This window comes from Trichechus manatus, unplaced genomic scaffold, assembly GCF_000243295.1.
Source record: "Trichechus manatus latirostris isolate Lorelei unplaced genomic scaffold, TriManLat1.0 scaffold00013, whole genome shotgun sequence".
Classification (NCBI taxonomy): domain Eukaryota; kingdom Metazoa; phylum Chordata; class Mammalia; order Sirenia; family Trichechidae; genus Trichechus; species Trichechus manatus.
This window is the reverse complement of record NW_004443949.1, coordinates 26,115,047-26,139,252: the sequence shown is the minus strand read 5'-3', so window position 1 is coordinate 26,139,252 and position 24,206 is coordinate 26,115,047. Positions and strand designations below refer to the sequence as shown.

General features: G+C 37.1%; 2 protein-coding genes across 6 annotated transcripts in view; one reads left to right on the top strand and one right to left on the bottom strand.

Annotated features, from left to right (window-relative positions):
• Positions 1 to 6: 6 nt before the first annotated feature.
• On the bottom strand, positions 7 to 19,820 carry MZT1 (mitotic spindle organizing protein 1). Its single transcript, XM_023726743.1, has 3 exons — positions 19,649 to 19,820; positions 4,457 to 4,602; positions 7 to 1,054 (listed from the first exon to the last, which is right to left on the bottom strand). The coding sequence occupies exons 1-3, from the start codon at positions 19,716 to 19,718 to the stop codon at positions 1,031 to 1,033; spliced, it is 240 nt and encodes a 79-aa protein (XP_023582511.1). The 5' UTR covers positions 19,719 to 19,820; the 3' UTR covers positions 7 to 1,030.
• Positions 19,821 to 19,879: 59 nt separating this feature from the next.
• BORA (BORA aurora kinase A activator) overlaps positions 19,880 to 24,206 on the top strand; it is a 35,560-nt gene continuing 31,233 nt past the window's right edge. For 2 of the 5 annotated variants that reach the window (XM_023726740.1, XM_023726739.1), the window contains exons 1-3: positions 20,024 to 20,159; positions 21,066 to 21,233; positions 23,181 to 23,287. In XM_023726740.1, the coding sequence (XP_023582508.1) occupies positions 21,081 to 21,233; positions 23,181 to 23,287 (260 nt within the window). In that variant the 5' untranslated portion in view covers positions 20,024 to 20,159; positions 21,066 to 21,080. Of the gene's footprint in view, positions 20,160 to 21,065; positions 21,234 to 22,548; positions 23,288 to 24,206 lie in introns of those variants that run through there. The other 3 variants (XM_004371427.2, XM_023726741.1, XM_023726742.1) reach the window with 3 other exon arrangements.

Sequence of the window (24,206 nt, the reverse complement as noted above, 5' to 3'; positions counted from 1 at the left end):
TGAGAGGCTGGTGGATTCGAACTGCCAATCTCTTGGTTAGCAGCCAAGCTTTTAACCACTATGCCACCAGGGCTCCAGTTTAATGACTAGAAGTCTTTACTTCTTCAGAAAAAAATTAACATTTTTTGACCGAAAGAAACTTCCCATCTAATGATTTATGAGATAACCACTCAAGATTTATTAGGTAAGCACTCAAATTACTTTTATATAATAAAAGTAAAAAGGAATTTTTCATGTTGGCTATGTTTCATTCTATACATCTTTTTTAGGCCTTTACTTATGGGGTATAAAACTTAGAAAGAGAAACATGTCTCAACTCATACTTTCATTAGATTTAAATGATTCAAACTACAAATAATACTAAGTTGAGAACTGTTACTACTTTTAAAATTAAGTTTCTAAAAGTTTTATTTTTCAATACAAAAGTGATCTGGTCACATTATTAACTGCCAGCCAAACTTTATGTTTAAAAAACTAAACATTCTTTGTTAAAGGGCAGATAATAAGAAAAGCTTTTCATGCTCACATAAAAAACAAGATTATGATATACATAATGAATCTAAGTAAAAATTCACAAATGGTGGCTGAAATTCTGTTATGCATAAACAATTCAAAATTAAAGTTTATAATGGAAATGTCAACAAGTCATAACTACTACATCACTACTGAGGGGTTCCACTGTACTTTCAACCAGGCACAGCAGATGTGCACATCTGATAGATAGACTGTTTAGAAAATTAAAGCTATCAGAGCTATAAATAAGGAACACATAAATATGATATACATGGCAATACCGAAGCATTAGGGCTGTTGAAAAAAAAGAATAAGATGTGAAGTAAACACATCTGATAGTTCTCTCTATAAGCCACTTTCCACTGATTTATAAAGCTATGGTTTTATAATTCTTTTAAAGAGGAAAATGTTTCTACACTGCTGCATACAGTAATTTCATTCTACATTCTTGACTACAATGCAATCTTCAAATATTCTTGCAAAACTTAACATATCTCATCAAGACTTCTCCAGAAAGTCAGCTTGTCATATTTTCCGCAGCCTAGAAAAGAAAGTAAGATTCATTATAATAAAACTATAGAAAAGGAGACACCGTGGAGATAAATTTATCAATACTGCACTGTCATTAACAACCAACCCTTCTCCATATATACCAAACTACTTTTATCAGGATAATGCAGTGGTTTATGTTCTGTGGCCACACATCTGCACTACCTTCTGAACTTACTACTAGGCTAAGAGTAGAAAACTGATATATTATCTTAAATAATAGTTAAGAGTACCTGTAAAAAATATACTGATACTTGGAAAATAAAGTTAGAGCAGATCTTGTCCCAATAATCTTCATTAGTCTACTTCTGCATGCTTTATTATATGGCCAAAAAAAGATTAAGAATGAAAAAGATCTATTATACTATGAAGTAGCAAGAACAAGGGCAAAAGAGGAATAAAGGGAGTAGAATTTGCTTTAGTGGCTTCTAATTATTAAACTATCGAAAAGACTAGTTTATTAAAGTTCTTAGCTGTCTACAGGGTCAGTTTGTGGTTTTTAAGGTCAGTTACAGATATAATCTAAAAATAATGCATTCGTATTTACTTTAAACACACACATATATATTAGATATATAAAATGTGTAAGAAATTTCAAAGATACATATAGGTAGAATAATATAATGAACTGCCACTTAAAATGAACACATGACTAATCCTGTCTCACCTATACCCCCAACTACTATTCTTTCCCAGATTATTCTGAAGAAATTCCCAGATACCATATCGTTCATCAATAAATGATTCAATGCATATTTCTAAAAGGATTTAAATAACAGTACCATTATCATACCTTAAAAACTCAAGTTAATTTCTTAATATCAAATATAAAAATGATACTTTAAGTAAGTTTAATTCTATAAATATTAGATTTTTAATTCATTTACATTTCAACTTCCTAATTAAAACTTACTTTTAAGTTTAGTCTAGGTTTACAGGTCTTTCATAAAAATCCCTTAGGATACTGGGAAAATTGTTGATAATTTGAAACAAGGCTGGAACTTTTTTTTTTTTCACTCAACATAATATACCTTGTTTTTCTACATAATCTACTTATAGAACTATTCTAAATTAGGCTTACTATTCATGAGAATTAAAACTAGTTTGAAAAAACATCTTTGTTCTAAAATGTTTCTTACTTTCTTCTAGCCTTATAGAGTCTTAATACTAGTTTTAGCCACATAACCTTCAGGTACTAAGTCATCTCCTTAACCTCACTCTCAGTAACACCTACTTCGAAGAAAACCTGAAATCTATATAAACAATTTTAGTTTTTTTAAATTAGAGTATCTTAACAAAATGCCATCTAATTCATCTTGTCCCATTTCATATTAACTTTTGGAGGTTCTCCTTCCAATATACAGCCAATGAACCAAGTACTTTCACTTAAACTAAGTCAGTCAGTCTTGTGCAGCGTTCATTTTACACAAATGTACAACTACCTTCTATTTGAAAGGACGGCCATGGTGTACTAAACATATATATAGTTATCAGGTTGCCACTAAAACTCCAAAAATCCGCACGAACTTGCCCTGGGGAAATGTGAGTTCAGTAAAACCCTCTTACCAACTTTCCTCTGCTATGTCAGTTTATCCCCTCACCCCAACCCCAGGAGGACAGGCGGAGGCATAGGACTTTTTTAATCTCTCATTTCTCTCTCAACTCCAAATTCTACAGCCCAATATAGCAGTGAGGAAAGAATACCTTCTAAACTGGAGAGAAGCATTCTGAGAAGGGTTGTTTTTCTTTTTTAATTCAATAAAATTAAGTATCATACTTTTATTTTAAAATTAGCGTGGTACTATCTGGAATAATGTTACTAAATATTATCGCTGGGTATTTCTTGCGCAATCTTGAGTGACTTTGTTTCCTTCTTTGTATTTTCTGATTTAAAAATTTTAAGATTATGAGCATGTATCCTTTTTTATAAAAACTATCCAGTTTTCATAAACTACAGAAAAAAATTTCAAAAATACTTCTTCTTTGGTAGAACTTTTCAAAAATTTTCACAATTGGACCAATAAGTAACATCATGATACACGGAGAAAAGACTGAAGTTGTCAAAGATTTCATTTTACTTGGATCCACAATCAACACCCATGGAAGCAGCAGTCAGGAAATCAAACGACACATTGCCTTGGACAAATCTGCTGCAAGAGATGCCTTTAAAGTGCTAAAAAGCAAAAATGTCACCTTGAAGACTAAGGTGTGCCTGATCCAAGCCATGTTTTCAATTGCCTCGTACGCACGTGAAAGCCGGATGATAAATAAAGGAAGACGGAAGAACTGACGCCTTTGAATTGTGGTGTTGGCAAAAAATACTGAATATACCACAGACTACCAAAAGAACGAACTAATCTGTTTTGGAGGAAGTATAACCAGAATGCTCCTTAGAAGCAAGGATGGTGAGACTCCGTCTCACATACTTTGGACATGTTATCAGGAGGGACGAGTCCCTGGAGAAGGACATCATGCTTGGTAAAGAAGAGAATCATGGAAAAGAGGAAGACCCTCAACGAGATGGACTGGCACAGTGGCCACAACAATGGGCTCAAGCATAGCAACGACTGTGAGGGTGGCGCAGGACCGGGCAGTGTTTTGTTCTGTTGTACACAGGGTCGCTATGAGTCGGAACCAACTCGATGGCACCTAACAACAACAACAACATGGTAACCACTAAGAAATTACCTCTAGAATACATACAAAAAGAAATGAGAAGTGAATCAACATGGGATACTAAAAATAGATACATAAATAAATATAAAAGAAAATCTTATGAGGCAGTTCTACCTCTGTAACACACGGGGTCACTATGAGCCAAAACTGACTTGATGGCACCTAACGACAATAAAAAAAGAAGAAAGTTCTAATATATGCAACAGTATAGATGAACCTTGAAAACATTATTTTAAGTGAAAGAAGCCAGACATAAAAGGGCACATAATGTATGGTTCCATTTATATGAAATATTCAGAAAAGGTAAATTCACTATAGACAACAGAGATTGGTGGTTGCCAGGGCAGAGGGATATGGGGAGCAACTTCTTAATGGATACGGGGTTAACTTTTGGGGTGATGAAAATGTTTTGGAACTAGAAGAGGTGGTAATTGCACAACATTGTAAATGTACTAAATGCCACTGAACTGTTCACTTCAAAATAGTTAATTTTATGTTATGTGAATTTCATCTTAAAAAAAAAAAAAGGTTCATGATAGTAGCAATTTTGGTAATCTGAACATATGCTATTAAACGTCTGGCCGTCAGAATTTCTTCTGATGGTGTTGGAAGCTAGTTTAACGTTGTGTAACTAAGATCTTTCAAAAAATTTCATCATTATTAATTTTCTAAACAAAATCATCTTTATTTAGAATGAACTAATATATGAGTCTCTAACCTTTAGTGCTTCGGTGGCCTTGCGAAGTTCCTTAATAACCGATGACAAGGCTTCTGGGTTAATTCCTTGCTCACAAAGCCGTACACAAATAGACAGAGTTTCCATATCTAAGCCAGTATTCAAAATTCTTGAAATCTCAAGCAGAACTGAAAAAAAGCACAGAGAAAACTGAAAAAAAAAAAAAAAAAAGAGCTTACATTTTAAAATATGCACACAGCACTTTTGTTTTTAATCAACGTATTACTGCATAATTCAAGGAACTAACAGAGCATCCCTAGATTTGGAAGTTGGAATACAATACTGTTTTGTCCTTATTTAACTCTAGAAACTGAAAAACAAATTTACATTCTCTATCAACATAACTGTTTTTAACATCTTAGTGCATATTCTACCACTCATTTAATATCTATTTAAGATTTATCTATCATAAGCAGGATTATCCTGAACATTTCCCTATTACATTTAGTATTTCATTTCATTTAATAAGTTGCATAGCATTCCATTTTATGGAAACACTGTACTTAACTACTATACCATTCTAAGAGTTAGGTTGCACTCATGTTTTCCTCATAAAAACAGTATCGTGATAAGTATTTTTACAAATTAAATTTTATTTCAGTCAGATAAATTCCTAGAAGTGGAACTGCCTACTCAGTAGTACGTATATTTAAGACTTTAATAGTGTTTAGAAACTTACAATAATTTCACAAAGTAATTTATGTCTGTTGAATCTAATAATAAAAATGAAAGCTTATATTTTTTAATCTCATTTTTAAAATAAACATCTTAATGTACTTTATAAAAGCAGTCTCTGACATGGATAGTTTGAGAAGCACTAGCATAGAGAACGCAGGTTCCAAAAGTCATTTTCCAGGAATCCCTACTAATACAGTATATAATACATTGTCTCCATTGAACTTTTTTGATGCTGGTTGTTTCCTATATAGCATGTTTTAAAATTTATGTCAACTGTCAATGTTATTGTTTCTTATTTTCCTTTGGCATTATGTTTGGAAAGTAATTTTCTATGCAAAAATTATGCAGTTATTCACCAGTATTCTTTTCCAGTACTGGAAAATTTCTTTTTTTCCCCCTCCTTAAACATTTCAATTTTACTTTAACAACCTGGAGTTAGGATCTAATGTTTCCTCTCAGAAATATGCCAGATGCCCCAATCTTATTCACTGAATGATCCTTTTACTATTCATTGAGATGCCACATTTAGCACATAGTAAATTTCCATAGATCTGTGGACTTGTACATCTACCTTGTGTCATTACGACAATTTCACATTGCTAACTTTACACTGCATACAGTAGGTTAAAGATTCCTTTGCCACTGTTCATCTTCATAAGCCCTTTTATTCTCTAGGTGAATTTAAAAATTTTATCAATTTCAAAACCAAATTCCATTTGGATTCTGCTTTGAATCACATGAATCCTACATATTATTCTGGGAAAAACATAAAAGTTAACAATATTAAGTCATTCATTAAGTCCAAGTCTCTTTAAGAAAAAATTTTCTTAAAAAAAAGTTTCGAGATGGGTCTGTCTCACTTTTTCATCTTTGACACTGTAGTTTTCATCCCTAGAAATCCAATATGAGTCTTTTTAAAAAATATGTATCATCCATGCCTCCACTTAACTTATTGAACATACAGAATATAATTTTAATGTCCTTGTCTGATAATTTTAACATTTGTATCAGCTCTAGGTCTATTTCAGTTGGTCGATTTTTCTCCTTACCATGAGTTGTATTTCTTTGCAAACCTGGTAACCCCTATTTGGATGCCAGACATTGTGAATTTTACCTTACTGGATGCTGGATATTTTGTATTCTTATATTCTTGAACTTTGTAATGGGATGTAGTTCTCTAGGAAAAGTTTGATCCTTTCAAGTCTTACTTTTAAGATTTATTATGCCTGATCAGAGCTCTGTTTAGTCTAGGACTAATTACTCCCACTATTAAAGACTCTTCTGAGTATTCAATGTCTCACACATTATGAGGTTTTCCATTCTGGTTGGTTCCCTTTAATCCTTTTAAGAATTCTTTCTTCAACTTGAAGTAGTTTATATACTCACACACACCCACGCATGCACACACACACCCATGCACAAACACGTGCACACATGCACATGGCACACGTGTGCTGATCAATGCTCTGCGGAATACTCCAGGGAGATTCACCACTCTCTCTTTGTCCAACTCTTTCAGGGGTTGCTATGAGTCGAAACCCACTTGAGGGCCCCAAACAACTGTATACAGCCGGTTAGTCATATTATCTGTTGTATTTATTTCCATAACTACATTTTAAGATTTTTAGTTTACCCCTGTAACTTGTATTTGTTTCATAACTAAATGCTTGTTTTCACAACTACTTATTTTGTGCTGCTGTTGTTCCTGCCTTTATGTATTTGAGGTTTCATCCTTATTTTGTTTTCATTTTTATTATAATTTTTTTATTGTACTTTAGATCAAAGTTTACAGAACAAATTAGCTTCTCATTGTACATTTAGTGCACATATTGTTTTGTGACACTGGTTACCAACCCCACGACATGTCAACACTCTCCCTTCTTGACCCTGGGTTCCCTATTACCAGCTTTCCTGTCCCCTCCTGCCTTCTAGACCTTGCCCCTGGGCTGGTGTGCCCCTTCAGTCTCATTTTGTTTTACAGGCCTGTCTAATCTTTGGCTGAAGGGTGACCCTTGGGAGTGTCTTCATTACTGAGCAAAGGGTGTCCAGGGGCCATACTCTCGGGGTTTCTTCAGTCTCTGTCAGGCCAGTAAGTCTGGTCTTTTCTTGTGAGTTAGAATTTTCTACATTGGTCTCCAGCTCTGTCCAGGACTCTCTGTTGTGATCCCTGTCAGAGCAGTCAGTGGTATAGCTGGGCACCACCTAGTTGTGCTGGACTGAGTCTGGTGGAGGCTGTGGTACTTGTGGTCCATTAGTCCTTTGGACTAATCTTTCCCTTGTGTCTCTGGTTTTCTTCGTTCTCCTTTGCTCCAGATGGGGTGGGACCAGTGAAGTATCTTAGATGGCTGCTCAGAAGCTTTTAAGACCCCAAATGCTACTCCCCAAAGTATTCATCCTCATTTTAAACCACCTTTGAGACGGCTCTATGATCTCTTTCTTCAAGTATAAGCAAGCAGTAAAAGAGAATGGGTAAGAGTACAGTCTCTAAAGCCAAACTACCTAGGCTCAAATTATGGCTTTACTACTTACTATGCTTGTTAACTTCTCTGTGCCTTTTTTTCTTTTTATCATAGGGTAAAATGGGGATAATAATAGTATTTATTTTATAGGACTGCTGTGAGTATTAAAGGACACACTTAGAATGGTGCATGGCATATGACAGTGATCAATAAAAGTATCAGCTATTATTACTACATTTTATTTTCATTTTTAAGTTTTTTTGTTTAGCTACCTTACATGCTTTGTGGTTCTTGGCTGAAAGCGCATCTTCCACAGGAGATTTCTCTCCTGGATGTCCTGGATTGGTGATGTGTTCTTGCAGGGGTAATGTCACACTGGCTTTAGCCCTCTGGATCAAGCCTTATGGAAGCAGGCTGGCTCCATACGAACACACATGAATGGCACCTCTCAATCCCTGGCTATGGAAGATGGCACATTTTTGGGCCGCAAGTTTCACTCAGGCAGGGTGGTATGCTTGCTCAGGTTTCATTCCCAATTCCCTGCTGTGGTTCCCATCTGCTCCTCTTTGGGGGGGGGGAACGTCTCTCTTTCTAACCAATGGAGATTTCCCTTTCTTGTTTTTGAATATGGCTATACTGATAATTACATTTTATTATTATTTGCTATCATTTTTTAAGTGCTTGGAAAATAACTTAGTGTCAGCTGAAAAATAAGTTTCAGCCAGTACTCAGTTCACCATATTAAACTTTCAACTTCTTTTTGAGTTTGGTTTCTACCTTAACCTTGTATGTTCTAAATGGTTACTGCTGACACCTTACAATACATAGGATAAATACATCAGATCACAAAACAGAGGACAATCACACAATACTGCGAATCATGGCATAGCCAAGTCAACGCACCTTTTCGGGGAACACAACTCAATCCATAACATCAGGAAAAAATACTGAGTCTTGTCAACATCTATTCATCAACCACTGAAATGACCATGTAGCTTTTCTCCCTTTAACTTAGTCAGGTAATACATTATATTTACAGACTTCCTGATTCTGAACCATTCCTAGATACCTGAATAAAACCCTACTTGGTAGTATTTAATTATTCTAGGCATCTGACCTATCTATAAAATGACTAAACTAACTCTAAGAGCTCAATGCAATCTTTCACTTAGGTTTTACATTTGCTGCCTTGCAGCTCCAGGTAACCTTTCCCCCAGATTCTACCTTTATTGCTAGGAACCAATCTATTATTAAGGAAGTGAGTTTTTTTGCGATTAGTCTGAAGAATGTGAACATTTAATGGAAACTTCTGATCTCAGTCTCTTCAGTTTCTGATGTACAAAGTGACAGTTATTGTTGTTAGGTGCCCTCACGTGGTTTATGACTCAGAGACCCTACGTATAATAGAACAAAACATGGCCAGGTCTTGCACTATCCTCATAATCATCGCTATGTTTGAGCCCATTGATAGATCATGGAAATTCTTTGTTTCCATTCTCCTCCCAAGATCTAACGTTCTGAGCAAGGTAACTGTTAATCAACCTTTCCTGAAAACATCCGTCATGTCACTGCTTTGTAACCAACATGAAACCCCCCTTGGCCCCATGTCTTTCAATTATGTCTTTTAGCCAAATAATATACTCATGTAACCAATAATGCTAAAGATTATGCTTTTACTTGTCCCGCCTTTAACTGACCTTAATTACTGTAAACGAATGAGAAAAAGTGTAATTTTATTCTCCCTGCTTTAGCACTATAATTACTTGTGACCTGTATTTTTCCCAAGATCCGTAAGCTTCAGCCTGAGGCTTTGCAATCTCCCACTGCAATGCTTTGACTTCAATAAATGTCTTTTGATTTTACTTTAACAGAGCTGGAAAGTCTTTTCTCTACAATATACTGTTGGCTTCTATTTGATAATGTTTGTTAGAATTTTAGAATCTGTAATTCACGTGAGACTGGTCTGCAGTTTTTTGGTTTCAGGATCTTGCTAACATCTACTTTAAACAAAAAAATTTATATGCTTTTTTCCCTACACTCTGGAATGGGAAAAAACAGGACATTCCAGGAATTGTTTGTTCCTTGCAGGTTTGAGAGAAGCAGCTCAAAGCTATCTGTGACTGACGTGTTTTATAGAGTATATTTTAAGTAATTTCTTCAGATTTACTAATTCTTCAATGGTCACTTCAACACTGTCCATCTCAATTATATTTTCATTGCTTCCGTATGAAATTGTTCATGGCATAATATAATTGCTTCATTTGGACTTTGATTATATCCTATTTCTCATTCCTAAATATTAAATATCTGTATCTTTTGTTTTTCATGATTATCTTTGATCAATTTTTCAACCAAGAAATCAGTTTTGGATTTATTGATTTTATCCTTCTTCCAAAAGACTTCCTAACTCTCTTTTACTACTCCTATCAGTTTTGGTGACTTTAACATTCATGCATACAATAATCTATCTGGACCTCATTTCTTAGACCTCCTCAATTCTGATGCTACTTTCACACTCCTTACCTTACTTTTATACCCTTTATCTAGTTATTATCACTAACTGCAACAGTTCCAAAATACAGAGTTTGAGCATCCTCTGGCAGTACTTATAACACTCTTATTGTATTTTTCTTATTGCAAATATTCTTCCCTCTACAACCAACAAACTATTTACCCTGCAGCTTTTTCAATCCTTTCTTATGTCCTCTTCCCAGCAGTGTCCACGGTACATCCCTATAGTTACTTCCCAGCAAGGCTCCCCTCTCCCTCTAATGTATTTACTTGGCAGAATGCCAAACTTGGAAAAGCCTAATGTTTTATATTTCTCCATTTTCCTAAGAAAATCTGTTCTACCATTCTCAATTTTCACATTTCCCTCTTCAACCAAAAAAAAAAAAAAAAACCCACTTGCCCGTTTTACAATCTCATTTCATACTTCATTAAGAAGAGTCAAATAAAAATTACCCCTTTAAAGGAAAACAACAAAATCCAGCATTCAACAAAGCAGGAAAATATGACTCATACCAAGCAGAAAAACCATCAACAGAAACAAACTCAAGAGATGATGGAATTAGTAGACAATATCATTAAAACAGCTATTGTAAATACATTAATATGATCAAGAATGAACACAATGAAAGAAAAACCAAAAACTATAAGAAAAGTCATACGGAAATTTTAGAGATGAAAGATACAATATACGAAACTTCAGATTAGACAATGCAAAGGGTCAATTAACAAGACACAGCAATAGAAATTACTCAAAATAAAGCACAGAGGGGGAAAAGATGGGAAAAGAATGAACAAAGAGTTAATGAACTACAGAACAATATTAAGTTATCTAAGATACATGTAATTGGAGTGCTGGAAAAGGAGGCATGCAGACAAATATTTGAAGAAATTAAGATCAAAATTTCCCCAAATTTGATGAAAACTATAAACACACAGAACCAAGAAGATCAATGAACATCAAGCAGAATACTACTAAAGTAGCAAAGTGATCATCATCAAATTGCTGAAAACCAGTGATAAGGCGAAAACTGTTAAAGTAGGGGAGAAAGACACAATATGTATAAAGGAATAAAGATAAGAATGACAACAAACTTAACACTAGACATCATGCAAGCCAGGTGACAATGAGGAATACTAAAAAAAAAAAAAATTCTTCAAACTAGAATTATATACCCAGCAAACATCTTTCAAAAATTAAGATGAAGTCCCAGATAGAGTGGGAGAAGAATGTAGAACAAAACTCAGATTCCTTAAAAATGGGACTTACTAGACTGGTAGAGACTAGAGGATCCCCCGAGACTACTGCCCTGACATACCCTTTAAATTTGGGACTGAACTCACTCCTGGAAGTCACCTTTCAGCCAAATAACAGATTGGCTCATAAAAGAAACAGTATCACCTGTGAGTACTGTGCTCCTTTAAAATAATCATCTATGAGACGAAAAGGTCAATATTTACCCTAAAGAAAAGATTTTTTTTTGGGGGGGGGGGGTAGTAGGGAAGCTAGACTAATGGAAACAGAATACCAAGAAAGGAAATAATGAGAATTTTTTACACATTCTGAAAAATGTAACGAATGATACTGAAAAATATGTACAGAAATCAGAAATTCTTAAATGGGAACCTAATTTGCTGTGTAACTTTCACCAACAATACAGTAAGAAAATAAAAAAAAAAAAATGAAGGTGAAATAGACTTTTTCAGACTAACAAAAACTAGAAAACTCAGACCCAGCAGACTTGCACTACAAGAAGTTAAAGGAAGTGCTTCAGACAGAAGGAAAATAAGAAAAGATCAAAATTTGGATCTACACAAAGGAATGAAGAGAGCCAGAAATGCTAAAATGTAAGCAAATATAAAAGATATTTTTTCTAATGTGAGTAAATATAGAATATATTTTTTCTCATTTCTTAATCACTTCGAAAGATAACTGAACGTTTAAAAGGAATATATAAACAATGTATTGTGGGCTTATGACATATGTAAAATATAAAATGCAAGACAACAATAATATAAAGGAAAAGGAAGGGGAAATTGTATACGTTATAAGGTGTCTGGAAACGCTGGTGGCATATGGTTAAGTGCTACGGCTACTAACCAAAGGTCGGTGGTTTGACTCGACAGCATCGGGTTTATAAGGTGTTTACACTATATGTGAACTAGTATATTACTTGAAGACTGACTGGGTTGAGTTAAACAAACATATTCAGTTGAAAAAGCATATTGTAAATCCTAGAGCACAGTCCTTGGGTGGTACAAATGGTTAATGCACTTGGCTGCTAACTGAAAGCTCAGAGGTTCGAATTCACGCAGAGGTGCCTCGGAAGAAAGGTCTGACAATCTACTTCCAAAAAACCAGCCGTTGAAAATCCTATGGAGTAGTTTTACCCTGACACTCACGAAGTTGTCATGAACTGGGATCGACCTGATAGCAACTGGTTAACTGGTTAAACACTAAAGCAGTCACTAAAACAAAACAAAAACCAACAAAAAAGAGGTATGACTGATATTACAATACAGTAAAATAAATAATTCAAAAGATTTTAACATACTTCACTGATGATATACAGATGGCATATAAGCACATAAAAAGATGCTTAACATTATAAGTCATGAGAGTAATGCAAATTAAAATCACAAAGCTATGTCACTACACACTTATTACAAAACCTGAAGCTAAAAAAAAGAATAACCATATAAAATGTTGGGGAGGATAAGGAAGAACTGGAGCTCTCATACACTGTTGGTGGGAATGTAAAATGGTACAACCACTTCAGAGAAGTTTGGCAGTTTCCTAAAAGGTTAAGAACACATCTACCATATGATCTAGCCATTCCATTCCCAGGCATTTACCCCCAAAGAAAGCATATGTCCATAAAAAGACTTGTAAGCAAATGTTCACAGCTGATTTATTTGTAATAGCCAACATCTGACAACAATCCAAATGTCTACCAACAGATAAATAGGCAATTAAATTGTAGTATATCCATACAATAGACTACTACTCAGCAATAAGGAATGGAGTACTGATACACACAACAATGGATGAATCTCAAAATTATCATGCCAAGTGAAAACCAGACTATGCAATATATATAATATATATGCAGTGTGTGTATATGAGTGTAAGATCTAAAGAGACACTTTACCGAAGATATACACATGGCAAATAAACACATAAAAAGAGTCTCAAACATTATTAATCATTACATAAATGCAAATTAAAACCACAATGATATACTATTACATGCGAACAGAATTCTAAATTGGCAATTTCAAGTATTGAAAAGAAGGGGTAGCAACTGAAACTCCCAGACTGCTGGCAGGATTATAATACAGTATAACTACTTTAGAATAATTTGGCAGTTTCATATAAAATTAAAAATGCATTAAGCATACAACCCAGCAATCCTACATCTTGGTATTTTCTGAAGAGAAATAAAAATATATATCAGGTAGTCCCTGACTTACAATGGGGTTCTGTTCCAACAACTCTGTCCTAAGTCTACTCTGATGCAAGTTGAATACCTCATCTTTTTCTTTTTTTTTTAGTTTTCATTATTAGTATCTTCATAAATCCAATCTTTATCTGTCTTTGGGGGGTTAGAATCGTTACACATAAACTTACAGATACAGTTTAACATTGTATGTATTACATATTACTAACAACAAGATGTCCCCCCCCCCAAAAAAAACCCAAAAATAAAACAGACTGTCATAGTTGAGGACTACCTGTACCTGTATCCACATAAAGACATGTAAATGAATGTTCATAGTAACTTTATTCCTAATTGCTAAAATCCAGAAACAACTCAAATATCCATCAAATGCTAAATGGATAACAATTTGTGGTTTATCTGCACAATGGAATACTATTTAGTAATAAAGAGGAATGAACTTCTGATACATGCAACAAAACACATCAATTTCAATAGCAGTATGTGAAGAAACCAAAAACAAAAAACTACATATGTATGACTCCATTTATATGACATTCTAGAAAAGGTAAAACTAGTGACATAAAACAAATTAATGGCTGCCAGGAGCTAGAGGTGGAGGGAAGGTATTTATTTCAGAGGGGCTAGAGGGACATTTGTAGGGTGATAAAAATATTCTATATCTTGATTGTGACGGTCATACAGTCATATATATTTACCAAACTCATAGAAATGTACACATAAATTTGGTAAGTTTTATTTTATGTAAATTACACCTCTAAATTGACTTTAAAAAGTCTTCCATACTGTAATGGTTCTGAAATATATCTACAAACTCTTTGACAATCTTAATAGAAAGAAGTGGAATCTGATTTTCTTTCCTTTGAATATGGACTAGACTTAGTGACTTGTTTCTAATAAATGAAGTACAGTGCAAGTAACTCACAGTCTGGGATTTTACTCTACTTAGAACCCTGCCTCAGAAAGGAGCCCTGGTGGCACAGTGGTTAAGAACCTGGCTACTAACCAAGAGGCCAGCAGTTCAAATCCACCAGCCGCTCCTTGGAAACCCTATAGGTCAGTTCTACTCCGTCCTTTACGGTTGCTATGAGTCAGAATCGACTCGACGGCAATGGGTTTGGTGTTTTTTTTTTTTTTGTATTAGCCTGCCACAGTTTCATGGATGCTACAGAAGACATGAGACTCCTGGGTCAGAGACAAAAGACTATTACAGCAGAAGCAGTTGCCAGAACATCAGTATGTTAGTGTAGCACCCCTGGGCCTATAAGTTCACAAGGATGACAGAGAAGGGCCCAGATGGATGCTGAACATGCACTGAGTCTGTACTGCATGAGAAGAACACTAAGTTTGGGGAATCTCCACTTTTATAATAAGCAGCAAGCTGTTTATCTGGGAGATGTTACCTCATCTCTCACTGTCACTTGCTATAAACACAACTCTAAGAAATGGCCCGGGGAAAGAGCGGTCAGGGCCTTGCATTCTTGGTACACTGAACAAAACGTGCAGGGATGCTCAGAGCTCATTGTGGACTGCTTCTCCCAAAAGTGACACCGCTGAAGGACCACATAGCAGCCAAAATCAACGGGCAGATATGTGAGTGAAGAATCTTTACAGATGACTCCAGCCAGCCACTGTCTAACTGCAATGCCTGAGAGAACTTCAGTGAGCCCTACCTAGATGAGTCAGGTCAACATCTAGAATCACTAATGACAGTAAGTAATTTTTGTTGTTATGCCACCAAGTTTGGTGTGGTCTGTTACGCAGCAACAGATAACCAGAACACATATGCTGACCCTACTTCCAACATTATCATCATCATTTCCTGATAAGTTCTCTCTCCAGTTTGGTCTCTTCATGATAGACTCCTCTCTATAAAGAACTATGTTTATTCTTGACTTAATGCTTTTGTTCATGCTTTTCTGCTCTGCCTTTTTATTCACTATAGATATACAATCCATTGCTGTCTTTCAGGCGCATCTCAGTTCTAGTATGTATTTCCTCCTTAAGCTTTCTTTTAAAATTCACACTGATATTTGCTCCCTAACTTGACAAACTGCCAGTAGTGAACAAATATTTCTTCAGTGTCAGTTGTGTAGTTGGTACTTATATGTATTTTGTGCCTACTGTGCTGCTGCTGGAAATACAGTGGTAAACAAAATAGATATGGTTCAGTTCTCACATTACAGTAAAGAGGAGCTATTGAACACACACAAAAAAACTGATTCTAATTGTAAGTCAAATAAACAATAGGGTACTTCTGAAATATATCTACAAACTCCTCTTATCTAGTTTTAAAGAGTACAGTGCTTAGGAGAGACTTGTCCAAAAAAGTGACAGTTAAGCTTAGATTTCAAGGGAAAGTAGAGATTAACCAGGCCAATGGAGAGGCAGGAGAAAGAGCAAATGAGAGGGAAGAGAACAGCTTGTGCAAATGTTCTGACACCGGAAGGAACTTGTAAATTCACAAATCTTAATGACTAATCTGAAGGCAGTGTAATTAAGGGAGGTGAATGGGTGTAAAATATGAAATAAGCCAGTCATGAAAATCCACCAACACCCTACGTAAGATTTTGGAATTTTTGGAAGCTATTGGAAAATTTAAACCAGAACTATGACAAGATTAGATCTGCCTTTCAAAAAGACTCTGGCTGCACAGAACAGAATGGATCTTGAAAACAGCCAGAGCAAATATGGAAAGGGAGTCCAGTTAGGTTACTGCAATTTTGGTGATAGACTGCGGTAGGTGGCATGGACAGGAGAGATTAAGACAAGTGGTAAAATCTGAGATGAGTGAAGAACTGAAAGGGCTTAGCAGAGAATAGGAGGTAGGGAAGATGAGAGAAAGCAAGACTGACTCCCAGGTTTCTTTCTCACATGAGCTACCAGATCAATGGTGGTAGCATGGACTGTACACTTGTTTCTCTGACATCACCTTGTGGTGCTAGTCATATGGAATCAATAACCTGTAGACTCTTCTAATTCTTTTTTTATATATTTCTTAAGCTTACTACCTAATATATAAAGCCTCCCAATATACACTGAAGCCTCTGGCTTTCAAAATCTAAGTTGTAAAGTTAAAATTAGAGATATAAAAAAGTTTCAGAGCGTAAGGAAAAAAAAGTATGAAGTTATCAATAAACAGTACCTAAAATTTCAAAATCAGGTTCCTTTCTGGGTGTCCATCCACTTCTTCCCACATTTCACAATTAAAATTAAAGCGTTAAAATGCAAACCATTAGTAAGTTTAGATCCGTTATCTGACTCTTTCCAATACTGTTGGGGGAGAGGGTGTAAGGAGATGAAGTGATCTCAAAGAAGGGTAGACGAGATCTGCCACTGAGGGAAAAAATGGGACTCATAAAATTTTTGGACATTTCAGTTAGGCTCTCATGGATAGACTGAAACACAGTGAAGCCCCGGGTTAACAAAATTTCAAATGACAAATGATATTTGAGTAGGTCAGCCCACGTCTTTGGACAAGCTAAAGTTTTATTTCTGAGCACAATGGTGGAGGAAGATAGCATTATGAAATGACTACCTTTTTTACTTTTTCAGCTCAGTGTATGGTCGATTATGTACAATGCAAATTTCACTCTTTACCTTTGTGCCTCAATCACTATGGACAGCTTAGAAAACACCATCTTTTATTAACTTTGCAATAATTCAACTCCACATTTTACATGAATGTCTTGGATCCCAACTATAGCATTATAGCAGAGTTTTCCTACAAGTTTAGAGTTCTAACGGACATAAGAGTATCTAACTACCACGTTTTACAAATGTTGACCCATTGTAACCTGGTGCCTCTCTTTTTACTTTCTTGTTTGTGTGTAAAGGAGGAGTTGAAAAATAAAAAGTGAGTTGCCCAGAGTGGACAGAGTAAGTCTTCCCCTAGAACTGGCACCCCTTAATTCAGGCTTTTAGCCTTCTAAACTGTGAGAAAATTTCTGTTCATCAAAGCAAAAAAAAAAAAAAAAAAAATAACAGCAACAACAACAAAGAAAAACAAATACTGAGTTGCCGTGGAGTCAATTACAACTCAAGGTGGCCCCATGTGTGTCAGAGTAGAACTGTGCTCCATGAGTTTTTGACGGCTGATTTTTAGGAGGCCTGTCTTCTGAGGTGCATCTGGGTGGACTTAAACCTCCAACTTTTCAGTTAGCAGCCTAGCGTGCAGTGCAGGGACTCCATGTACAGGAGCTATGTTCTCTAATCCATATATCCTTTCCTCCAATTTGTTTTAAAAATATTTCTGGTCTTTACTTTTTCATGTTCTTAACATTCTCTATAATCTTCATTTTACACAAAGTTCTCTCAGTAAAGATCTTGATGAGGCAACCAATACAAACCATCAATTCTCATTTGCACATCAGTAGGTGAAGTACATGAGTTGGAATCTACTCTGAGGCAATGGGTGATGGGTGGGTAGTTCCATCAGAGATAAAATGCACGTTTTCTATTCAAATGGGATTCTGTGGCCACATTAATAATCTAAACATCGCTAACATAATTGGCTAGAAAGGAAGCCTCATATTCTCCATTTTGTTCAAAAGGCAAATTGACTTCCAAGTAAAGACAGAAAATAACAATGTTACATACTTATAAATTCCTATGTACACAAAGATCGTTTACAAAATTAATTAGCTGTGATACATTAAGAAGAATGAAAACAAAATAGGCTGGATATGGTGTTAAGGACAAAATTCTACTTCTCAGAAAAATGGCAAAGTAGATACTGGATAAGTAAAAATTGGCGATGCAAAGGCTCTAGTAGTACAAGTAATTCTTTGAAAAGGAAAGCAGAAGCCAGTGCAAGAAAAGGCAGGGGCCTTATCAGAAGGGATGATAATGAGGGAACTATACTACTAAGTAGAACCTACAGGAAAGGAGACACATACATGATAGGAAGGCTGACACTAGCTAGTGAGGATTCAGTGGGGTTGTTTGTTTAACAGAGGTTGATGTGGGTATCCCCTGGAAAATGAGGAGGGACCCTGTAAACGGAAAGATTTAACATCCATCAAACACGCATATATAGGTAGATGTGTGTAACGTAGAGACAAAGAAAAGAGTCTGCAGCTGGAATGACATCTGATAAATACAAAAAATAACAGAGTAGCTACCTTTTATTGATCACCTTCGCTATACCTTTACCTGGTCATCTTACTCGAACAGTTAACCCTGGGAGAATCTCATTTCACAGAGAGACAGCCTCAAAGATGTTTAAGGAGCTTAAGTTCACTACAGAGATGTAAACAAGTGGCAAAGAAGACATTAGATGACAGGTCTGACTCCAAGAGTCTAATTCATCTTCCACGCATGAGTAAACTTCACGCCCATGTGCTTCGTGGCACGAAAACTGGCCACTGTTCCCGAAACACCTGACACTGCCGTCATCCGCTCCAAGACAAAACCAGAGCATTTCTGATGAAGGGGCTATTTGTTAATTCGCCGGATACTTAAAAAGCGTCCACTTAAGTGCCAAAGACAACGAACACAACGGGGACCAGACACATCCTCTCTCTGCTTGGAAGTCACAGTGTAGTGGGCTCCCGCAGCGCCTCCTGCTCCAGAGAAGGGGAGGTCCGCATTGGGCGCGCGGGTCAGGCGCGGGAAGGGGGCGCGGCAGCCAGATCTAGTGAGGGAGGGTCACAGCGCGCAGTCCGTCCGGCAAGGCAGGAGCGGTCGGGGTGTCGAGGAGCGCGGGGTCGGCGCGGGAGGGGCGGGGGGACGCGGCGCGAGGATGCGGTCGGCGTGTCAAGGCGCGCGGGGTCCCGCTCTAGAGGACGCGGCGGGGTCGGGCACAGGAGGGCGGGGCGCGAGCCAGGCTGACATTGGGGCCCCAACGCTGCGCGCGCGACAAACTACGCTGGAGCCAAGAGAAAACTCTCAAGGGATGAGACCATCAGCCAGCCCTGCGGCCCTGGCCAGTGCTTTCGGAAGATCTTCAAAAGAAAACGTCGTTTGGGGCAGGAAGTCGACCTAAAGTCTTCCCGGGCCTCACCCTCGCCTGTGGGCCTTGGCTATGGAAGCGGAGCCGATGTAAAAGAAGGGAAACAGGAACTCACCGTCCATGGTCTCCCTCACCGCATTCAGATTAGCGGCCGCCGCCGCCGCCCCAGCGCCGCTACTAGCCATGGTTGAGGCCGCTCAGGCCAACGAAGGCGGGGAAGGGCCTGACTCGGAACTGGAGTACCTTCCTTTCTCCTGAGCAATCCCACCGCGCGTCCTCGGCTCACGCCAGGGAGGCTCCGCCCCTCGCGCTCGTCGCCAGCGTGCGGCTGCGTTGATTTGAATTTGGAGCCTCGTTACGCTGCGCGGAATGTGAAGCCGAGGGTTTCCATTCGAATTTACTACGCGGCCTCGATGCGATTGGCTGGTTCGCGGACAGCGATGCGACGCGATTGGCCAGTCGTCCACAAGCCCCGTGCACTGGTTGGCCTAACACAGCGCGGAAGCAGGGAGTTAAAGAGTCAGCTTGTCGTGGGCTCTGGTCTGGCCGCTCTGGAGCACCCTGGAGTCGCTATTGGGGGCTTTCTGCCCTAGGAATCGTGGTTTCCTTTTTATACACACCAGTAGGTACGTTCTTTGTAGTTCCTGGCCTTTCCTCCTGTCTATAATAGGATAGCTCACTTTTCCCGACTTCAGACCTGCCAGCCTGGTCGCCCTGGGTTTAGTGGGACCAGCTAGGGGGTAGGTGCGGAAGAGAGGGGCGCCCAGAAAGGCTGATCGCGTTGGGGCTGGGGGTGACACCGGCGTTGATGTCCTCTTCTGCCCTTGATCCAAGGAAGCCAGCTGCATTTCAGTCTTCTAAGAAGTACATTCTTCTTTTTCTTTAGTTGTATATCCCTCTGCCTAGAAGTAATGCAGTCTTGTCTTCTATCCTGTGGGTCTTGTCGAGAGGAGGATGTTTGAGAAGGTGTTACTTCATAAGGCCGTTCATTTCTTAGTCATAATCAGTCATACTCTCTGGCGAGGTCTAATGTTCAAAAACGGCATCCGTGCACAAGCTTCCTCATCTATTATTTGCTTGCTATTAAGAATTATTTAATAATAACTACAATTTGATAGGGAATTACTAGGGTGTCGGAAGAATGTTGTAACTCTTTAGAGACTGTAGATAATGAATAAAAAACTATAAGTCCTTTAGTTGAAAAGGAACTTGTGCCTATTGGTAACATTTAGTTGCGTGGAAGGCGTATCTGAGCTCTAATTTGGTCGACGGCCACTTGTGTGAGCTTGTTAATTCTTCTGCAAAGGGAGATTTTATCTCTTTAGTTTCCAGGGTTGTTTGGTGGATCACTTGAGAATATATATGATGTGCTTTTTTGTCAACTGTACAAAATCCCCGAGAGCATTACGTTTTGACTTAATTCTTTTTATAAAATACGTGTTTCTTGAATACATTTTAATTGTATTAATTAATTTAGCTAATATTTGTGGAGCTTCATAGTTTTATTATACATATTTCTGATTTCTTTTTAGTTTTCTCTTTGTGCTATGGGAGATGTCAAAGAATCAAAAATGCAAATAACACCAGAAACTCCAGGAAGGATCACTGTTTTAAATCCTTTCGAAAGTCCTGGTGATTATTCTAATCTCCATGAGCAAACTCTCTCCAGTCCTTCTGTTTTTAAATCAACAAAATTACCGGTAAGTTATCCTTGACTTGTGTTTACAAATAATCTTAAATTTAAGTATCCTTTCTTTACAAGTTAAGGGAGAAGTATACCATGGAGTATGTATAGCTGGAATGTGCTTTTTTAATTCCAGGGTTCATTATAATCTGGTGGTTGAGCTAAAAATAAGGTAGAAGATTTTTTTAGTTAGCATTTCTTTTTTTGTTTTAATTCAACAGATAACACAGGACAGCTCCATGGCACTGTAGATGTAGTTAGATACTATGAGTAATGATGAATGTACTAATACCAGATTAGAGAAGAAGCTGTGTCATCTAAAAGCTAGTCTTTTCTCATTTGTTTGGCAAACATTATTTGAAGTCTGCTATGTGTCAGATAGTGCTAGGCATAGGGGTTACACCATGAGATAGCTGAGATCATTATACAGAAACTCAAGGAGCTTATACTCTAATTCAGGGGTCAGCAGCTTTCTGTCAAGGGCCAGACAGTAAATATTTTAGGCTTTGCAGGTCATCTGGTCACTTTGGCAACTACTGACCTCTGCCTTGTAACGCAAAAACAGTCGTAACCTAAAAACTAAACTCGTTGCTGTCGAGTCAGTTCTGACTCATAGCGACCTTAAAGGACAGAGAGAACTGCTCCATAGGGTTTCCAAGGAGCGGCTGGTGGATTTGAACTGCCAGCCCTTTAGTTAGCAGCGAAACACTTAACCACTCTGCCACCAGGGCTCCAAAAACAGCCATAGACAATACATATACAAATGAACGCGACTGGGTTCCAATAACGCTTTACTTATGGACATTGAAATTACAATTTCATGTAATTTTCATGTGTCACGTCATATTTTCTTTTGGAGTTTTTTCAATCATTTGAAAATTTCAAAACTATTCTTAGCTTGTAGTCTGTACAAAGAGAATTCAACCCCTGCTGTAATAGAATAGACACAGCTAAGCTAGTAATTTGAAGAGAGTGTGATATGTATTATGATTGATGGTTAAGCACAGGGTAGTATGGAAGAGAAAGTGCTCTTTAGGAGATAAGGAGAGGCTTCATCAGTTTAGCTTATTTTTATCGTTATTTACTACACTGGAGAAATTCTGGTAAAGCCTGATCTTTTAACCTTAGTAAGTTACTTAGAAAAACTGCAAACTGGGTGACTGTTTATGCTACCTTTCCTATCATTCTGGAAAATGAGCAGATACGTAGGAGGAGAAAGTATGGCAGTTTTACAGTTTATATTGAGTCTTTTCAATAATTTGACCCCATGATATTTAATTGACTTTTTTTTTTTTTTTTTTTGACTCATTAAGTTTTACTTATCTGTTAGTCTTAAAAATAAATAATGGAATGTCTGCAACATTATCCTCAAATCCAGAAATCATGGCATCTAGGGACTTTAGGTCTGAATTTGTCAAAAATATATTCCTGATTATTGATTGCGATTTGGATAAGCTTTTGGTTCAATTGGGTAGTTGAATAAGGAATGACAGCACTTGTTACTATTCATAATTATTTTCAGGATCAACTATTTTGTGAGCTTTTGCAGCCACTTCTATGGTTAGAACTTTGCTTATTTTCCATTTATTCTTAGTGAAAGTAAAGACCTTTGAGATCTATAACAGGTGTTTACTTTTACATGGGTGTGTTGCATCATTGATGAGTATTAATCGTGGAATTTTTTACCTTTATTACTCTGATGTGATTTTTTTCTTATTATATGATTTTAAAAATTAATAAGATCGAAGATTTTGGTATTTTAAAAGAGATACAGTTAAGTTGATTTAGTGTGATGATTACCATTTGCCGTTGAATTTAGTGGTAAAGTCGAATTTTAAGATAAGAACTTTAAAATATTTTTGTATTATAGCTCTTCACATTGTTTTTGAAGGTGACATTGGTTAGCATTGTGATGAACTAGTTTAGTTTGCTTTTACTGATAAGCTTACTTTCTTTTGTTAAGACTCCAGGGAAATTTAGATGGTCTATTGATCAACTAGCTGTAATAAATCCTGTAGAAATAGACCCAGAGGACATTCATCGTCAAGCTTTATACTTAAGTCATTCTCGGTAAGTTTTCCTTTCCTGCACTAAAGTGTGATAACATGCTGTCAAGTGAAGAGAGCTAAGAAATTCGAAAGGTCAAATATTTTTATAGGTAAAGATAACAGGGAGGAAAAATTTTGATGCACATTTATCTTATTTAAATAAGGAGTTACTCCAAAGAACTACATCCAGAAAGATTCCCTTGGTGAGAGTTCCAAATCTGGGTGGGAGTCCTTTTCTTTTAGAGATAACCTTCTTCTTAGGCTACTTATGGAACAACTCTGCCTCTTCAGCACTTGGTAGAGGGCAAGGTGTTTTGAAATTCATACCTTCTACATGATTACGGTTTTTGCCATTGACTTTTTAAAATTTTCTTTTCCTTTTTAAAAGTGTTCTCTTTTTTTCCTTTTTGCCATGTGTGGATAAAGCAAAATGCTGTTTCGTTGCTATCTATAATTGGAGAAGCTGAAAGTCCTCTTACCAAGTTAAGACACGTTGAATGGAAGAGTATCCACTAGCAATAAAGAAAACTTTTCTAGAAATCATCCAACTTTGACATAGTACACTTACTAAAAACAAACAAACTCTTTGCCATGGAGTTGATTCCAACTCATAGCAACACTATAGGACAGAATAGAACTACCCCTTAGGGTTTCTAAAGCTGTAATCTTTCTCCCACTGAGCAGTTGGTGGGTTTGAACTGCTGACCTTTTGGTTAGCAGCCAAGCACTTAACCACTACACCACCAGGGCTCCTTATGGTACACTTACCTGTTGCTGTCCAGTCGATTCTGACTCATAGTGACCCTATAGGACAGAGTAAAACTGCCCCGTAGTGTTTCCAAGGAGCGGCTGGTGGATTCAAACTGCTGACCTTCTGTTTAGCAGCCAAGCTCTTAACCACTGGGCCTCCTGGGCTCCTTAGAATTACATTTTCTTCAGCT